This window comes from Halichoerus grypus, chromosome 6 (genome assembly GCF_964656455.1).
Source record: "Halichoerus grypus chromosome 6, mHalGry1.hap1.1, whole genome shotgun sequence".
NCBI classification, from domain to species: domain Eukaryota; kingdom Metazoa; phylum Chordata; class Mammalia; order Carnivora; family Phocidae; genus Halichoerus; species Halichoerus grypus.
The window spans coordinates 158,267,620-158,286,501 of NC_135717.1; the positions used below are offsets into that span (position 1 = coordinate 158,267,620).

General features: G+C 38.5%; 1 protein-coding gene across 7 annotated transcripts in view; it reads left to right on the forward strand.

The window, feature by feature from the left end:
* Positions 1–18,882, forward strand: part of NR1H4 (nuclear receptor subfamily 1 group H member 4) — a 67,408-nt gene that overhangs the window by 11,880 nt on the left and 36,646 nt on the right. For 4 of the 7 annotated variants that reach the window (XM_036086012.2, XM_078076467.1, XM_078076464.1 and 1 more), the window contains 2 exons: positions 4,372–4,510; positions 5,169–5,311. In XM_036086012.2, the coding sequence (XP_035941905.1) occupies positions 5,233–5,311 (79 nt within the window). In that variant the 5' untranslated portion in view covers positions 4,372–4,510; positions 5,169–5,232. Of the gene's footprint in view, positions 1–977; positions 1,335–4,371; positions 4,511–5,168; positions 5,312–13,594; positions 14,183–18,882 lie in introns of those variants that run through there. The other 3 variants (XM_036086002.2, XM_036086003.2, XM_036086016.2) reach the window with 2 other exon arrangements.

Here is an 18,882-nt window from a genome sequence, read left to right on the forward strand (position 1 = left end):
GTCTGAATTTTCTGCAGTGGGTCTTTTATTTTAAAGCTAGTTTCATTTAAATTTTAACAACTTTTCAGGAAAACAAGGCATGAAGGTGGGGAAGTCTGTGTGCAAATTCAGATATTTTTCTTTCTTTGCTCTGATTCTAAACTTTGTGTATTAACACACACATGAATTCATCTGAATAGAAATGATGGCTTTCTGTGATCTGGGCTTTCGTTACTAACTCTGGAGAATTTTTAGGCTCTCTGTCTACAGTTTCTCAACATTCAGTATTTAAATAAAACCTTTTAACTGTATTTCTAAGGAGGTGTTCTTCTTCTGGTGCATGTGCTCAGTCATCTCTGGCTGTGTCCCATGCCTGACAGTGGTGACTTCCTTTCTCATCTGCATGCTCTCTCATCCACAACGGACCACTTTCTCTAGCTGTGCTCTTTGACACCAAGGAGAATGATCCATGCTATTCATAGAGAACGCCTAAGGGGCAATGTATAGTTTTGATGAAATGGACACTGATAATAAGTAGTAATACACTCAATCCAGAATATTTTTTATTTAAATATTAAAAATCTTAAGCTCACTAGATGTTTTTTAAAATCCAAATTTATGTGCATGTTTTTGTTGTAGAAAAGTATGATATGATGATCAATAATAGACATTCAAGTAATAAAATATGCTATATCAGAGTAAACTTCTGCATTGAAGTGGAATGAAATGTGAACTCACAGAAGAATAGGAATGATAAAATTTTTTTCCAGATGTTAAAGAACATTTTTTTGGTATTTCTTTGAAGAATGAGGGAGGCTATTAAGTTGCTGTGGTATTTAAGAGTACGTTGAAGAGTAATTGAATAGATTTAAGAGTAATGTAACAGCATGTAAAAATGTCAATTTTTATATGTCAGAAGTTAATTTTTTTGCAACTTTTTAAAGTGAAAAACTACAGATATAAACCCAAAAATGTGTTGATGGAGTACATTGTTTTTCAAACTTTTTGTAGGGAGTAAATGAACAAAACTATTCAAAGGCCACTGGTATAGAGAATACCCATTGCTTATTCTCAACCTATAAAATGACTCCTTATATGGAAGGGAGGATTTGAGGGGGGAAAAAAAGCCTCCAGAACTAAGGTGTGGGGTCTCCTGGGAGTTAGTCTTCCCTTGCAGTTCTTCCCCCAACAAGGGGGTGAAGAATATTGGAGAAAGGAGGACATAGAAGTAACCCTAATTGAAGAAATAATATATATGGAAACAGTTGTCAAATACTTGGGACATCGTAGGTGCTCATTAAATGACAAGCCAAATAAGGCTAAACTCACCAATCCCATTAAGGAGCTGCTAAGAGGTAAAGATCTTACTATTATGAGATGTGTATTAGTGGGTTTACACTCCCAAGGCAATCATTACATTTATTCATAGTTTGCCTATAATATTACTTAGTTAAACATTTTTCTTCTGTTATTCGTTGAAGGCAGGGTAACAAACTTTTTCTGCAAAGGGCTAGATAGTAAATGTTTTTGGCTTTGTGGGCCATATATTGTGTATTCCAACTACCCACCTCTGCCATTGTTGGAGGAGAAAAGCCATAGATATTCCATAAACAAATGGGTGTGGCTGTGTGCCAATTACATTTTACGAACACTTACTTTTGAATTTCATGTAATTTTCACGTGTAGTGAAGTATACTTCTTTTGATTTTTTCTACCATTCTGAAGTGTAAAACCATTGTGAGCTTTCAGGCTACACAAAAACAGGTGGGTAGCCAGCTTTGGCCTGAAGGCAATAGGTTGCCAAACCCTGGTTTAATGTACAGTGTTTAAGGGCCCTTTATGCTAAGAATGGGTATAGTATCGGAAGGATACACAAGGAATTGGCCATTGTAGTTGTATTTTGGTAAGGGAAATGGGTAACAGAGCTGGAAGGAAGACTTATTTTTCAGTGTACTGTTTGATTTGCCTACCATGTGCTTACATTACCATTTCAAAAATTAAAGAGTTTCCTTTTCTTTAAGCCCCTTCAGGAATCATAAATCCATCAAACCTGGTTTGAGCAGACTCTGCCATGGATTCTGGATTCTGGAAGGCTTTCTTGTTAGCTAATCAGGGGCACCCACATAATAGATCTTCAGCCAGGGGCTGAAGCCTTCATAACCCAAATGCTACAGAATTAGAGGAATTGGGCTTTGGGTGAGAGATTGATAAATTATGTGCTAATAGGAGAATCATATCCTTATCTAGAATAGGAGAATCATATCCACTTCTAGAAAGAGCATGCCAAATGGCAGGGAATTGGGCAGAACTAAGCAGAAAAATAATTAATACAGATTATTTAATTGAGCCAACATTTCTTGAGGGCCTATTATGTGCCAGGCACTTAAACTAAAGGTACCAAGTTTATATGAACATATAAAGGAAAATATAAGAATCCAAAATGAAGATGAGTATACCTGGAAAATATTACAGAGCTATCATATGGTATGGAAGTATGAGGAAGCTTGATGAACATGACTAAAGATTAAAAAAGACAAATGTTAGAAAAAGTTAGCACAGAAGGAAACCCAAAGGAAGAGTCAAACTACCAAAATCTCCTATTTTTTTCTTAAAGACCAAAGGATATGGATCTTATATCACAGAGTATACATTTGGATTGAATATTAGGAAAAATTCCTGACTCTGTACATTGTGGGTTCCTGGAAATTATTATTATGGTAAACTGTGGAATTTCCTATTCCAGAGGAGGAACTCTATCTAGAATAGTAGTTGTCTGAATTTTGGGGAGGCTTTTCAACCCATTTATTATACAATATGCAGACATGTATACACAATTATTATACATAATTGATATATTAATATATACACAGTGAATATATGCCTGTATAATTCATGTACACGTATTGAACGTTGAATTTCCCTAGTCTGCAACTAGCTTGTGAGTATGAATGAAGTCTCATTAACAGTAACAACTCAACTTTCACTGGTTTATTCCTCAGGTCCTTTAGCTTTTCTGTCAAAGTCCAAGTATTTCAGAAGTGCCTTAGGGTCTCCTCATGTTTGTTCATGATCAGGTTTGTTCTGGCTGCTGCTTCCATTACCTTTTGCGTCCATGAGTGAGAACAGCACCCGACCAGTGGTCACGATTCCTCTGCTTCTCTGAGGGTTATGGTGATACCTAGCGTGCTGCTACTATTACACAATTGCCCCCAGAAAGGCCCTGGTCCTCTTGGGGTCAAAGTTCCACTGTGATACGTGGCAGAGTTGTGTGAGCACGAGGGTGGCGCTGAAATGAGTCCTCTCTCCTGCTTGTTGGAAGTATTCTGTTGGAAGTGTCTACCTCTACTTTATACATCAATGCTTCTAGATTTCATTTTTATTTATCGCCTTCCCTCTCACCTTATGGTGGCAGGAAAGCCTTTTGAATCCAGTATGGATTGGCCAAACGCTGTACTACAGTGAGAATTACACATTTCTCAGACTTAATTTTGCTTTAGGGTGAAGGTCATGGTTTTTGGCTCCACCTGACTTTAGAATGGGTTTTTTCCCAACAGGCCCCTTGGCTTCCTGGGGAATAGATTCTGGTAGGGGCATGCCATTGGTTCACTAGATGGACCCAGATTTGTCTGCATTCCCACAGTGGGCATGGTTTGTATCCTGTAGCAGGAGGTTCTCTCTCTTTCTTGCCCCTTCAACCACCCACTCTCTGGTGTCTTCTCTTCAATTCAGATGTACCCTAGATTTGACCATCTTTAGAAATTGCCCTTGAAACTACATCCTTCATCAGCCACTTCCCTATTTTCACTCCTTTTCACACCCAAACCTCTCTGTTAGAGCATCCTGGTCTTAGGCTTCATCAACAGATTTCATGATAATCTGTAATCATCTGTGTATATGCGTGATTATTTTTTAATGTCTCTCTTCTTCATTAAGCTTGATGTCATTGGTCATGGACACTTCTTTTTCCTTTTACTGTTTTATCTCCAAAGATCCAGCCCAGAGCCTAGTGCAGAATAAGTTCTCAATAAATGTTTTTTCAAAGCATGAATAAAGGAATGGATGCAGCAGCATAGTATGGTAGACTACCTTATCAGCAGCCCAGTATATCTGAAACTCACTTCTGCTTGAACTGGAACATTCTGCTGAGTGAAAGAGAAATAAATAAAGACACAAATAGTAGGGACATTCTAATGAAATACATATTTGTCCAATAGAAGCCCTATATTCTCTTCCTGAATAGCAAATATAAATAGTTATTTATTTGTAGACAAAATGATTTATTGGTAGAGACAAGATAAAAAGGTTTGAAAATCATCCTCAGAAAACAGACTTGGAAAAGAGATTCTGATAGCACAACTTTTCATTACTTGACCTTTCAAATTACCTCTTCAGGAAAGTAGGAGACATATTGGGAGGAAGGAAGGCAGGAGGAAAAGAAGACCTAAAAATATAACTAAAAGTGGACATTGCTTCTCTTGGGCTCTTGGATTCATTCTGGACATTTCCTCAGGATGAAACTTCAGACACTTTGGTGAGATTTACCATTATTTTTCTTTATACCATAATGTTTTTTTTAGCCCACATAAATATAAGACCATGGTAGACCCTGAGAGTGAAAATGCAAGCCCCTGAAATTTTCTCTAAAAAGCAAAAATTAAGATCTGAGAGAACACTTTCTGAATTTTTGATTTGCTGACATAGTGCCTACTCAAGAAGATTCCAGCAGAAAGTGGTCTGAAATCACTTTTGTGTCTTTGTAAATACCTGCTCAACTTTGGAATAAGGCTTAAGATAGTAAGTCATCGATTTTTCCCATTTTTAATCAATGCCTTTCTATTTGTTTCTATTTTTTCTATTTGTAAAAGAAATAAAGACATAACCAAAATATCATCAAATCTTGCCCAAATTTCTCAAGTGCTGAAATTTAAATGAAAACATATGGTGTTTCCGATACTTTAGAGAGTGTCTCTTTTGAAAGCACATATCCTGGACATTTATGAGTCCAGATGAGGTGTAAAAATGATAAATATTGAAAACAGCTATGTACAGAAAGGTTATGGCAAAATGTCTATAAAGGGATCCATTTGCTATTTTGTGAATAAGCTTGGTCCCTCCTTCTCTCTCTCTTAACCAACTATCTAAACTGCCAACCCTTCCTCAAACTCTCTACTTATTTATTTGTCTTTCAGATTTTTTTTTTCTTTTTTTGAAGACCACCATAACGAAGGGGCATTCTCAAATAGAACAGTTTGGATGGGATCAAGAATGAATCTCATCGAACACTCCCACTTACCTGTCACAGAAGAATTTTCTCTTTCTGACAATTTATTTGGTAAGTTGTCAGGTTCATTTGAATACAAGTAAAAACAAAGTGCAACTTGGAAATATAGGAGAAAAAAGCCTAGATGATGAATCCAACAGAGCCTGGTAAAAGTTTTTGTTCCTTCTAAGTACTCAATAAACATTAGCTACTATGCAAGGTTGGAGGTAGATCAGACCTTGGATTTATTGAACCTAATAGTCTTCTTTTTTATAGATGAGGACTGTAAGACTGAGAGCTTTGTGACTTGTCCAAGGCCACGAGGCTAGATAATTAACAGAGCTGGGAGTAGAAATGGATTCCTGGTACAGGCTAATTCTGATATTATTATAGCATGTACTAAAGTATGAAATCATACTTCTTATGGTTTAATATTATACCTATAAAAGGCTGAGGTTACTTAGATTATAGTTTCCTTTCCACTATTCATCTTGTGCTGGGGGATATATGGCACAATGTCATGATTAGTCATTTCAATTGGATTGAGGACAAACTGTTCTAAGTTGTTTTCAGTAGATCTGTAACTAGATGATACCATAAAATTATATATTGCTTCACTTTATGCATTTATGAAAAAAACTGTCATTTTAAAGAGTTTCAGTTGGGAACATCAGCAAAGACTGAACAGCAGCAATATTTGGGATGAGGTAGGGAAGCCTTCTGCCACTTGTAAAATAATTCCCTTCTGTATAATAGCCCTGCTGGGAAACTTAGATGCTCCCAGTTTTCCACTCTACATTAATGCATGGACCATGGTAGACTATGATAGTGAAAATGCAAACTCCACAAAATTCAATGTTTGAAGGCATGATCCCCTATTTGGTTACTGACATCCTTGAAAGAGATTAATTAATAGCTTATGCTATTACCTACTAGTCATTAGCATCTTAGTGTGTAATGGTTTAGTGGGTCATTTCCAAGGAGAGGTCTTTATTTGTATTGCCTGTTTACATATCTACCTGCCCCATGCAGTATAAGAGCATTTAAGGGCAGTGACCATATTTTATTAACCCTAGTTTGCATTTGATAAATAAGAATCAAGTAATAAAGGAAAGGAGAAAAGAAGTTTAGGGGGAAAAAGAGATATTTATCAGTAACTCTCAGAGAGACCAAAGGCAGTAGTAATTATTTATGAAATGCCAGTTTTCAGACATACTTGTTGTCTTATTTCTTCCATTTGGCTTTTCTTCATCATGTGTGTGCATTCAAGGCCAATGGGCCCTATCTCCCAACCCAGCTACCTGACCATTTGCTTCTGGTCTACCCTTCTATTAGTCCTTAAAATAGTCAGTGCATAGACATCTTCGTAATTTTTGTCTACTAATCAGAGCTCACAGGATAATTAGAACTGTAAGTGCATATCATAGACTAAGGAAAATTTCACCTAAGATTATTTTTTCACCTCACTGAAATTTTATGATTACATGGTAAGATCTCTAAGCAAGCACGTTAGATTGAAGGCTGACCTCATCAAACATGAGGTGAAAAAGATGTGAGCAGATAGAAAAAAGTTGTGGGGGTGCTGTCAAGTTAGAAGCATCTGGGAATGATTGCTTAAGGAAGCACTGTGACTCATGCTTTCAGTGTTGCTTTTCCTTCAGCTCTCCTTTGCTAGACCACATTCTCATCTTGTTTCCTAACACTGTCATTAAGATTTCTGAAAGTACAAGCTGCATGAGCTGCAAGCACAGCTGTTATTCCTGGCTGGAGCAGTTTCCTCAAATCTTCATCTGGTCTTCTCTCCTGGTAAACTAATATCCGGTGTGGCCATTGGGACACATTTTCCTTTTCTGCACTAAGTTCTAGAGCTAGCTCTAAGCATTTTTATTACATCTCTTTCCTCCCATGCCCTCAGCCTCACTCTAGTTAACAAACCTGAGCTAAAGGTATGCCAAAGGGGTGGATGAAGCCTTGCATCTTAATTTCCTTATTCCTCCTCCCCATCCTCTTTTGTGTCCTGATGACACTGATGGATTCTTTGGGCTTCCCACCCTAAGCTTAGGATGCAGAGCACCAGGGAAAACACTGTGGCCCGTGGATGAGTAACTGGCAGTGCCTAACTCACCATTCCTGGTTTTTGAGATATGCCAGAGACTTGCAAGTGTTAACCCATGGGCTCAACTAGCGGAGAGTGGAGTTCTTTTCCAATGGTCTGTGTAATGAATAACAGCTATCATGTTGTTACAGCACAGGAGAGTGAGGCTTATGGTAGAGAATATGGATAGCTATCATGTCTTTACCCAAACGTTGAGTAACAACTATATACTGGTCATTGGAATAAAGCAGGGAATAAGACAGGCAAGATCCTAGAGGAGGGTAGACTCACAATAAACATGCAAATAAATAAATAAGCAAAATAACATTAGGTAGTGGTGAGTGCTATGAAAACAACAAGAAAGGGTGATATCAGAGTAACTGGAAGGATGGGGCTGTTCTAACTTGTGTGATTGGAGAAGACCTCTGAGGAGTTGACAACTGAGTTGAGACTGAAAGGCAAGAAGCCAAGGAGAACATTCTAGGTGGAGGAAATAGTAAATGCAAAAGCTCCAAGTCTGGAATAGACTCAGAAGGGCCTTGTCTTTTCATTTTTATTTAGGGCAGTTGAAAGGGATCTAGAGAACTGGCTCTGGACCTTGCATTCCCATTAACCAGCAAGAGTAAAAGGAGATTATTAGACTGGGAATTCTGGAACCACTGCCTAGTTTTAACATTTGAGTCCACAAATTGCTACAGTTGTTCCAGAAAGTGGTGACTTGGACTCATTGGTACTCATCTGGCACACGATGTGACTTTTAAGGTGGCCTTAGGTATGGTCCTCCTCCCTGCAGGTGACTATAAGGGCCATAATGAAATCTCCATGTTAGGACATTAGGAAGACAATATGAAGATTATTCAGCAAATACTGATGAGCACTCACTAATGGGCACCAGAGACAGTGATGACCTCTGGAGTGAGGCCTTTCAGTGTCTTCTAGAGATGGCTATGGACCCTTCACTCTCTGAAGGCTTTGCTTAAGGTGAAGGGGAAGCAGCTCCACATGTATGAATGGTTACTCTGAGGAGAAGAGCCCGAAGCAAGGACTTGTATGCAGGCAGTTTATGTGAGAGGTGATCATGGATTGTGGAAGCAAAAGACTAGGGTCATGAGACAGGGAAAGAGGAAAACCAACATGAGATGAGATATGAGGGTCACTGCGGTGGATGAGAGAACCTGACACCCCTGGGAGTAGCATGGAGAATTGTCTTCTGAGGGACCAGGAACTGGGACAGTTACTAACAGGATGAAGATCACCCCTGGGGTCATGAGCTCTCTGGCACTTCTGGGTTGTGCTTTTACTACTCCCAGTGGAATCAGGCCAAGTGGTCTCTCTCCTATGATGCTGGAGAAGTTCTGGGCAGAAAGCAAAAAGTGTGTGGCATGCTCCTGAAATGACAGACTGAGTACGAGGTGAGTCTGAGCTCACGTGTGATCATTTGCTGTGGCTACAGTTGAAATGAGGGGTGGGCTGAAGGATGAGATGCTGCCACGAGAGGGGTTTGCCACATACTATAAATGGGATTTTTCCCCCAGATCAGTTTAAATACTCAAAGGAAGGCTAAGATTTTGAGGGGGAGGGGGGATAGGGCAGATTTGCTCTAGAGCTCTGTTTTCTTAGGCTGGTCCTTGCAGAAAAGAAGGAAAGAACCTTAGACAGAGTGGAACTGTAGAGATGGGGCCAGAATGACCTTGTGAGGTCCTTTAATTTATTCTGCAGCCACATGTCCCTGACAAATCCAGATGGGAATCTAGCTCACTGGTAACTCAATCCACGCACAGGACTTGGCATGGAAGGACATGATCACCCAAAAGAGATAAGTCTCTTTTCCTTTGGGACATCCTGCAAGCCAGGAAACTTGGTCAAATACTGATTTAGTGAATTGAGAAAGGCTTCTCTGATGAGTGAAGAAGGCAGGATCTTTATGCAATTAGTGCATAATAAAAGGTAATAATGGCAAAGTCCACGGCTTCCCATGGTTTGGAACGGTGAATAGGGTAGGAGATGGTATGTTAAATACAACCTGTGTATTCTTTTAGCAAATTGTGCTTTAAGAACTCAAAAAACTGCAGAATTTCCGACTAACAGGAAAGCATTCTAACAATAGGACAGAATAAGCAAGAGAAGGTACTGTCTTATGCTCCCCTACCTATTGTTCCCAGTGCAGTGAGTCCTGGTTCTCTTAGCTTAGGGATATGGGGGGAAAGTTCACAAAATGTGAGTGGAAATAAGCAATGAAATTGAAAGAAATAGTCTTGGAGGCCATGGAGATACTCTGAAGTTTAGTTTTGTCCCTTGTAAACAGGGATAATGATGACACGTCACAGCTTGCTAGGAGAATTGAATGGCTGTGTGGGAAAAGGTTCTGAAGGCATCACATAACATAATTAATCCAGAGTTTGCAATGTAGTTGTTACTATTTAAATTGTTGAAATGACAAACCACTCTACTCATTAAGGGAAGGAAGTTCTATTTATCTTACATTGTTGAATGCAAAGAATCTTCATGGAGCCAACAAAAACCAACAGTATGGAAATAAATATCTGGGTGCCCTAAGGAAGGAAACACATGTTCTATCTCATCTTGATATTACAGCATTGCTAACAATAGCTGTGGAATCCATGTTTTTATATTATTTTTTATTAGGATATCTAATAGTCTTTCCAAAGACCCATTCTGAATGAGGCCCAGCAAGTGGCAGGAGGCCTCTCTCCCATAATCCCTTTCCTTTAGCTGTTTTACTTTGTGCTTCTCTCAGCTGCTTATGCCTGTTTTCTCTGAGTAAAGCTTTATTTTTATTAGAAGATACTTACTTTGGAATCAGATTCTTGCTTATGTCTTTTACTTAAATTAAAAGAATCTTTCAGATGTTACAGAATCAACCAGACGTTTTAAAATTCAAGGTCTTGAGATGCAGTTTTGTGGAGTATTTCTGAATTTGACTTCAGGTATCTGAAGTGACTGGGTTTATCTCACTGGGTTTAACTCAAGTGAAGGTAGTTCTGATCTAATGGGTAAATCACAGCCCAAAGTTTCCAGAAGATGGAAAGATACCATTGGCTCAGACAAAACTGGAGTTTTGTTTTAGCATAATTTAAGTATTGTTTCTGACCCACATCTTTTCCACAGATTTATGCAATATCTAAGATTCTTATTAATTCACTATGGCTTGGTTTTTGCTCTCCCAGGAATCTCAGATCTGGTAAACCTTGTTAGTGGAGTTAAGAAATGGTAGGATGTAGAGAACTATCGACAGAGACCTTTTTTAAGGCAAAATGGACTACTACTTCTTTTGATAAGGCATGAATAGTTTGGAAAAAGCATGGAGGGAGATGAAGAATTATAGACAAGTGACCAGCTTGTGGGCAACTCCATTGCCATCCAGGGTCTTGCTCTCAACCTTGCAGGCTAAGAAACAGATCTCAAGGATGTTCAGAATAACTAAGCTGAGAAAGGTTGACTATAAAACCAGGTTGCAAACTTATGCATCTTCAGGAATAAAAAAAATGTGATAATGGTAACAGCTACTATTTCTTGAGTGCTTTCTACATGACGGATATCATGCTTAAATACATTTTAGATTTGTTAGCAGACTTCCTGCATTCAAGTTCATCTTTGTCATTTATAGGTATGAAGTCTTAGGCAAACGCCTCAACTTTATGCAAGTGACTTGCTTTATTTAATCAAGTTCTCAGAAGAATGCCTGGCACATCATAAGTGCTCTATAACTATCTGTCATTGATTAATTCTCACAACACTCCTATGAGGTACATATCATTATTATTCCCCTTTTACTGGTGAGAAAGCGGAGATTTAAAGATGTTCAATAATATGCTTAAAGTTCCATAGGTAATAAGTGGCATCCAGAATATAATCAGGATAAGCAATTAGAATTGGATGGTTAAGGAACAAGGCAAAGAGAACACTTCACCTTCTCAGTGGAGAAAGACTTTCCAATGAGATTACATCACTCAAAGTCTATTGACCAACTCTCTTCTCAAGGATAGTTTTCAGAAAAGCATTGCCAGCATTTGCTCCGGGACTTCCCTTTTTTCATGGGTTCATAGCTGATGCTCCCACATACCATGAATGACATGTCATTCACATTGCTCCCAAGTACCATATGCAACAAGACCAATAGAACTTTCCATGATGATTTTTTTTAACATATAATGTATTATTTGTTTCAGAGGTACAGGTCTGTGATTCATCAGTCTTATACAATTCACAGCGCTCAAAAAGAAAAAAAAAACTTTCCATGATGATGAAATATTCTAGATCTACTTTGTCCAATGCAGTAGCCACTATCCACATGTGGCTATCGAACACTTAAAATAAAACTAGCATAACTGAGGAATTTATTCTCATTTAATTAAATTAATTTAAATTTAAGTAGCCATATATGGCTAGTGGCTAGTATTTCAGTGCAAAGAATGGCAGGGGAAAAATGTATTTTTAGAAAAAAAAATAGCATGAGGCAGTTGGGCATCACTAAGAGAGAAGCAAAGGGGTCCAGTCAGTCTTATGAGAATATCCTGTGTGAATTTCACTCAGCAACAACAGTTTCCTGGATCAGCTAAATTGTCCTACTCATTTCCTTGTTAGTATAGCAGTTTCTGAGGGCAAGAGGCCCATTTGTTTGACCATTGAGTAAGTCAGTAGAGAATTCTTTTTAAAAAAATAATAAGATTTATTGGGGCACCTGGGTGGCTCAGTCAGTTAAACGTCTGCCTTCAGCTCAGGTCATGATCCCGGGGTCCTGGAATTGAGCCCCACATTGGGCTCCTTGATCAGCAGGGAGCCTGCTTCTCCCTCTCCCTTTGCCTGCTGCTCCCCCTGCTTGTGCTCTCTCTCTCTGTCAAATAAATAAATAAAATCTTTAAAAAAATAAGATAGAAGGTTCAGAGATAGTTTGCCCTGGTTTACATCCTCGGAGTAGCTCCCCCACCCATGGTCCTCCCAAGGCAATGATAGCTCTGGGGTTGTGAGGAGAAGAGAATGAGGTCAGAAGTAGACTAAGGATTGAGAATAGCTTTGCAAACTGTGTCTTAATTTGGCAATCCAAACTGAGACATAACCATGGACCATCACTCTTTTCCTCTTTCGTGGCAATAAGGGCAAGTGTCCCTAAGTGTTTCAACCACGGGGTTTGAGTCAGAAGACCTGGGTTAAAGTCCTAACTTAATGCCTCACTAATTGCATGACCTTAGACAAATCACTTAGCATCCTGCTTTGCCTTGTAGAGTCTGTAAAATACAGTAGAAGATAGGGCATCATAAATAATACCTTCCTCAGAGGATGCAAGTAGGATCAAATGATGTAATGCATATGGAACCACTTGTAAACGTGTGAAGGCTATAGAAATGTCTTGGCAATGATGATTGCATTTATATAGATCACTTTTGCCTTTCAAACTGCTTATTTATTGTGTTTTTATCCTCACAACACATCTATGAGGGAAGTAGGGCAGGAATTATTATCTATGTTTTACCATCTGTTGATGTAGACAAATGAGGCCCACAGAAGCTGAGAGACTGACCTAAGGTTATACAGGACGTCTGGTTGCATTAAGTGTGAGCTTAACCCTGGGCCTACTGAATCCTATTCTAAAGTCCTTTCTTCCAAAAAATAACCAACAATCATAGGCTTGATATCCACAGGTTATGCTGCAGAAATTATTCCTACTCAGTAAGCAAGCCGCCCTACAACCTGAGTCCAAAGCCAAATAATCATAACATCAATGTAATGATGGTGTGTAGCCACCCACTGTGCTAAGCATTTTATAAACATTACCTTATTTAATGCTCCTAGTAACTCTATGAGGCTGTATGGTTATCAGCCCCATTTTACAGGTGAGGAAATGGAGAAAGGAAATGGTTCAGGAATTTGTCCATGTCCACAGAGCTAGTGAGTACCAAGGGAGTCTCGTTGTATTAGTTTGCTGAGGAGCCTGTAATGAAGGATCAGACTGGGTGGCTTAAAGAACAGAAATGGATTGTTTCACTGTTCTTCACGCTAGAAGTCCAAAATCAAGAGGTTAGCAGGTTGATTCCTTCTGAAGGCTGTGAGGGAAGTGTCTATTCCTGATCCTCTCCTTGGCTTGTAGATGACTGCCTTTTCCCTGTATCTCTTCATGCTGTCTTCTCTTTATGTCTGTCTGTCTCAGTGTATACATTTCCCATTTGTATAACGACACCAGTTATATGGGATTAGAGACCACCCTCATGACCTTGTTTTAACTTGATTGCCTCTATAAAAACCCTTTCTCCAAATAATGTCACATGCTGAGGTCTGTGGGTTAGAACTTCAACATACCAATTTGGAGGAAGGGGACACAATTCCACTAACATTGGATATAAACCCAGATCATTTGGCCTTATACTGTTAAGCATTATGCTTTAATGCTTCCTGACTTAACAAAATTATATTATTCTGTAGCCTTTTGAGAGGAACAAATTTCGAGACACAGAGCATGTCACTTGACCCCAAATCCACTTTTAGAGCCACTGAACAGAAACCTACTCTACATATTAAGTTCTAAAACTAGAAAGTGCTCCCCAAAAATATTTAGCTAAGAGACTGGTTTCCAGCTTACTAAGCAACTTGGCATCGAGGACTTTTCTCATAAACATTTACAAATATTCTTCTCTGTAATGAAGTTAATCAGTAAACCATACAACCTCTGGCCTCTATTGCTCCTTACCTAGTCTCATTTTTAGTTGCTGTGAGTAAGCTAAGAATGGTAATGCAGTTTCAGGGGTTAGAAAATCCAATTCAAAGTAGTCCTTGCCATAGACACACATCATCAGGATTTATCATGGAAATGATGAGCATGAAGCCTGATAAAGGTAAGACACTATTCACAGGGGCTCTTGGCCGAACCTTTGCAACTGGACTGAGGAAGTGGGGGGCTTTTGTTTGAGATTTTAGCAACAGATCTCTGTCAAAGATGTCTCAGTCAGATCCGGAAGACTGGGGTGAGAAGTTGGGGTGGGGTAATTTTTGAGGATTCGAGACAGGTGAGTATCTCATTGAGATAAAATCTAAGTATGTTTTCCCTAAAATTGTTCATTGAATATTATGTGAAATTAGCAAGATTTTTTCAGGTTAAACACTAGGCAGTTCTAACATTAATGCCTGTAGACGCTTGAAAAAGCACTTTGAAGTACGTTACTTAATGCAGTGTTTTAAAAATCGTATGTCTCAGATCCTAGTGGGTCATGAAGTCTATTTGTGGCTTATGACCACCATTGAAAATGAACAGAATAGAATAGAATAGAATAGAACAGAATAGAATAGAATAGAAGTAGAGTAGAAATGTCAGAATGCACTTCAAGAAGTGAGGATAAGGGTTATTTCATGGAAATCTTGTTTCAATAACTTCTACATATGTTTAAGTGTACAAAGGAATTATGATATAAGATGTATTTCAAACTATGGGTTGTGGTGAGAAAAATAAAAAGAGATTGAGAAACACTGATTTACTAAATTAGTCTCATAGCAGATTTCTCCCAAATCAATGGAAAATCAGATGAGTAAAGAGTTCAGCTTTAGGCTTAGGCTATTTGTTTTCTCTGAAGTAAAACATAGATTATAATTAAAACATAGACCATATAATATAATATTGTCTATTTTAATATTTTTTCAAAACAGAATCTTATGTTTTATATTTTCACTTAAAAGAGAAACTCTAATCATTTTTACAATAATTATAATTTTGAATTTTTGATTATAGACTTAGCAGCATACTGTTTTATTTAAATATGTTGTTTAAAAGTGACTGACACTGTATTTAGGAAATTAGTTGGAAGGCAGGAGAAGCAAATTTTTCCATCATTTCCATTTAACAGATATTTATTAAGCACACTGTGTCAGGCTTTGTGTAAGGCATCAGGAATGAACAAAAAAAGGTGGCGGGGGGGGAATATAACCTAATATATTCCCCAAAGAGCTCACAGGTTAACCACAACAATAAAATAAAATGCATTGAATGCTTATTCTGTGTCCAGCACAATGCAGTTTATATTCTTTGTCTTAGCTTATCTGTACTACAAACTTTCACCCAGGTACTGTATTATTCCACATTATAGAGGAAGGAAGAGAAGCTTAAAGAAGTTCAACATCGTTGCCAAATTCATTCATCTAGCAAGTTGTAGGTGGATTGAATCCAGATTTGTCTATGCAGCAGGGCCCTCGTAACCAGTGTGTCATACCACTTCAAGTTTAGCGTAGAGGACAAGCCTATAAACAAACCAAACAATGTATATGCTTCTATGTGCTACAGTAATGGTGTGGACAGAGAGTAGGCGAGATTAACCAAGGGGAGCTAGGACAGGCCTCACAGAGGAGGTGATCAGCTGGTAAGCCAGGGAAAGGCGCCAACGTCACAAAGGCCAGGAATGGCAAACAGCTTACAAATGAAGCCGTATCATCTAGTTAAGAAACCATGGATTAGGAATAAAGGAAGGCAGAGAAGGCAATTTTTCCATTCATGAAACATTTTAACAAAAGATCATGAAACATTTACTATGGTCAGCATTGGGTCAGGGGTAAAAAAATGGATATAATGTGAACCCTTACCAGGCTCATCAGGAACAAACTGTGAGATCATGGCAAAGTGCCTTCATTACAACATGAGCCTGATTCTCCCATCTGGGTACACAGGGATTCTGATCACAAACTCCTAGTCGCTAGTCACATGTGGCTATGTAATTTTTCATTTTAATTATTAAAATTAAATAAAACTTAAAACTCAGTTTCTCAATTATCACTAGCCACATTTCAAGTGTTCCATATTCTCATATGGTTAGTGGCTACCATATTGGTGGTACAGAACATTTCTTTCACCTCAGAAAGTTCCCTTAGATGGTATCCCTTTAGAGAAACTACTGAATGCTAGAGACTCTCTACTCAGAAGAATTTTGCTTTCCTTTGCAGGAGGTCTCAGACACCCCAGGTGTCTGTCTGTTCATGTGTTCCTGTTTAAAAGCTCTTCCTAGGAGTGCCTGGATGGCTCATAGGTTAAGTGTCCAACTCTTGATTTTGGCTCAGGTCATGATATCAGGGTCCTAAGATTGAGCCCCGCATTGGGCTCTGTGCTCAGTGGGGAGTCTGTTTGAGATTCTCTTCCTCTTCCTCTCCCTCTCCCTGTGCCCCTCCCCTGCTTGCGCTCTCTGTCTAAAATAAATAAATAAATCTCAAAAAAAGAAAAGTTCTTCCTAAACTCTCAGGGAGCATTACCTGTCATAAAGGAGTCCAAATTCCCCCACTTTTTGATAGATTGATTCCAGAAAAGCACTGATAAATCAAATTTATAGGTATATATTCATATATTATTATTCCCTTTAAATTGTATTAAAGTAGAAATAAATTTACCTTTTTAGAAAGCATATTTTAAAGTTGATCTACTCTTCCCATTCCACATCTGATGCTCTATCAGAAAGTTCTGGTATTTGTTTGCTTGTTTTTGTCCCAGCCCTTGACATCTCTACACACACACACACACACACACACACGACACACACACAAACACACGTGCTCGCATGTCTAGGGAATGACTGGGGGGACCTTTTGTATCTGTATTCTGTCTGTCTTGTTCACTATTGTATTCTCAGAGACTAGCACACTGTCTGGAAAATAGCAAGTGTTCAGTATATATTTATAATTGAAAGAAGTATCCTATAACTTATGTTTTCAAAACAGACCAAGTGTTAATAATTACTAATTAACTATCAATTAACTAGTAAAATCAGGATTTTGCTAGGCTCTTTAGGAAACAAACATGTCTTTTTGACATCCAACTTATCAAAACCTTTTCTCAACTACTTTATTCTATACTCGGAACTACCTTATGAGATAGTAGATAGCAGATAGCAAATACCTGGGAACAGGTAATTGATGGGGTAAGATCAGTTGGAGGATAAAATTCAGCAATAAGTGTAAGTGAAACTAATGCTTTTAATGCTTTTCAGTTCTTTTCAAACCTATTCACTCAACAAATTTTAGTCATATTTAATTATGAAATAGATTAGGATTTTGCTTATATTTTCTCTCTTCTTTTTGCTGTAATCATATCATCTTTTCATATTCTTCTATTCTGTGGTAATAAGACAAGGCACCATTGCCAAAACTTTGTCAGATATACTGACTCAATGCTGGTTTTATATGGAGAAGTCAGGCATAAAAGACAGGAAGTTAATTTTTGCCCAGATAGTGTGTGTATACTTTGTGCTTCGACAATCTTTTTCTGGATCAATGCAGAAAGCATTCTTTTCAACAAACTTTTGGTATGCATATATTCCACTTTGCCATTATAGAAGAGCCCTGAATTCTCATGTCCGTAGTCTATTAGTCATATACTTATGGAGATTTTAGATATAAAGGAGAATATAAGGTCATCGAACATGAAGTCTTTTCTTTAGAGATGAGCAAAGCGCAGCCCAGGGAGGATAGGTAAGTACCATGTAACTAGACTCAGAACACCCAGGGACCTAGAGTCAGGGAAGACTTCCCAAGAGAAACTATACTTAAAAGGAAATTTAGAGATAGATAAGTGGAGAATAGTGAGATGAAGCCCTGTGAGCAAATGGCTGTGTTGCAGAAGGTTCCAGGCTCAGGAAGCAGCAGAGCTTGGGGTGGGGAAGGGAGGTCCTGAGTCTGGAGGCAGTAATGCACATTCAAGGGTTAGAGAAGTCAAAACAGGAGAAATGGCCGGAAAAGAAAAGGTAGGATCATGTGGAGCCTCGCACACCTGGTTGCAGCTTACCTGTAAGCAGAGGCATTGAAGGTACTCACCAACTGAAGTACAGAGGGAGGAAGAGAAAACCGTGTACTATCATGCTTTCAAGCATCACACATCTGAAATTATCCCAGAGAGGAGTGATTTAGCACATGGCTTTGAAGTCAGACTATCAAAGTCCAAATCTCAGCTATTTAGGTATGTGGGAATAAAGTTGCCTTACTTCTCTGTGCCTCAGGCTACTCATTTGTAAATGAGGATCCTAATGTTACCCACCTCATAGGATTTTGAGAGAAAGAGCTGAAAATATACAAGTGCCTGGCACTAGGATGGAGTCTCTAAGAGTTTGCTGATAGTAGCAGTAGCAATAATAACAACCACAACTATTTTGGGGGCACTGCAAATGTATAGATGCGTAGATCCACAGTCCCTAATTGACAGTTCTAAATTCCAAAAGCTCTAAAAACTAAACATTTTATCCAAAGTTTGACACAAACTTCTCTGGTGGCAAAACCTGACCTGAATGGATGTGAGGATATTTATGGCCTTTATTCTGTGTCGTATGAATATTTATACATTTCACCATGGAAAAGATTGCTGTGTTTGATTCTGAGTTCTGTCCCAGACCACGCGGGGAGAAATAGCACTGTGGTCTGTTCTAAAACACAAGCAATCAATTCTGAATTCCAAAACATGTGTGACCCCAAGGGTTTCAGATGAGAAACTGTGGAATAATCTGTATTACCTCAATCAATCCTTAGCATAACCCTTGATCTAGATATTTTCATCCCAAGCTTGCTGCCATCAAAA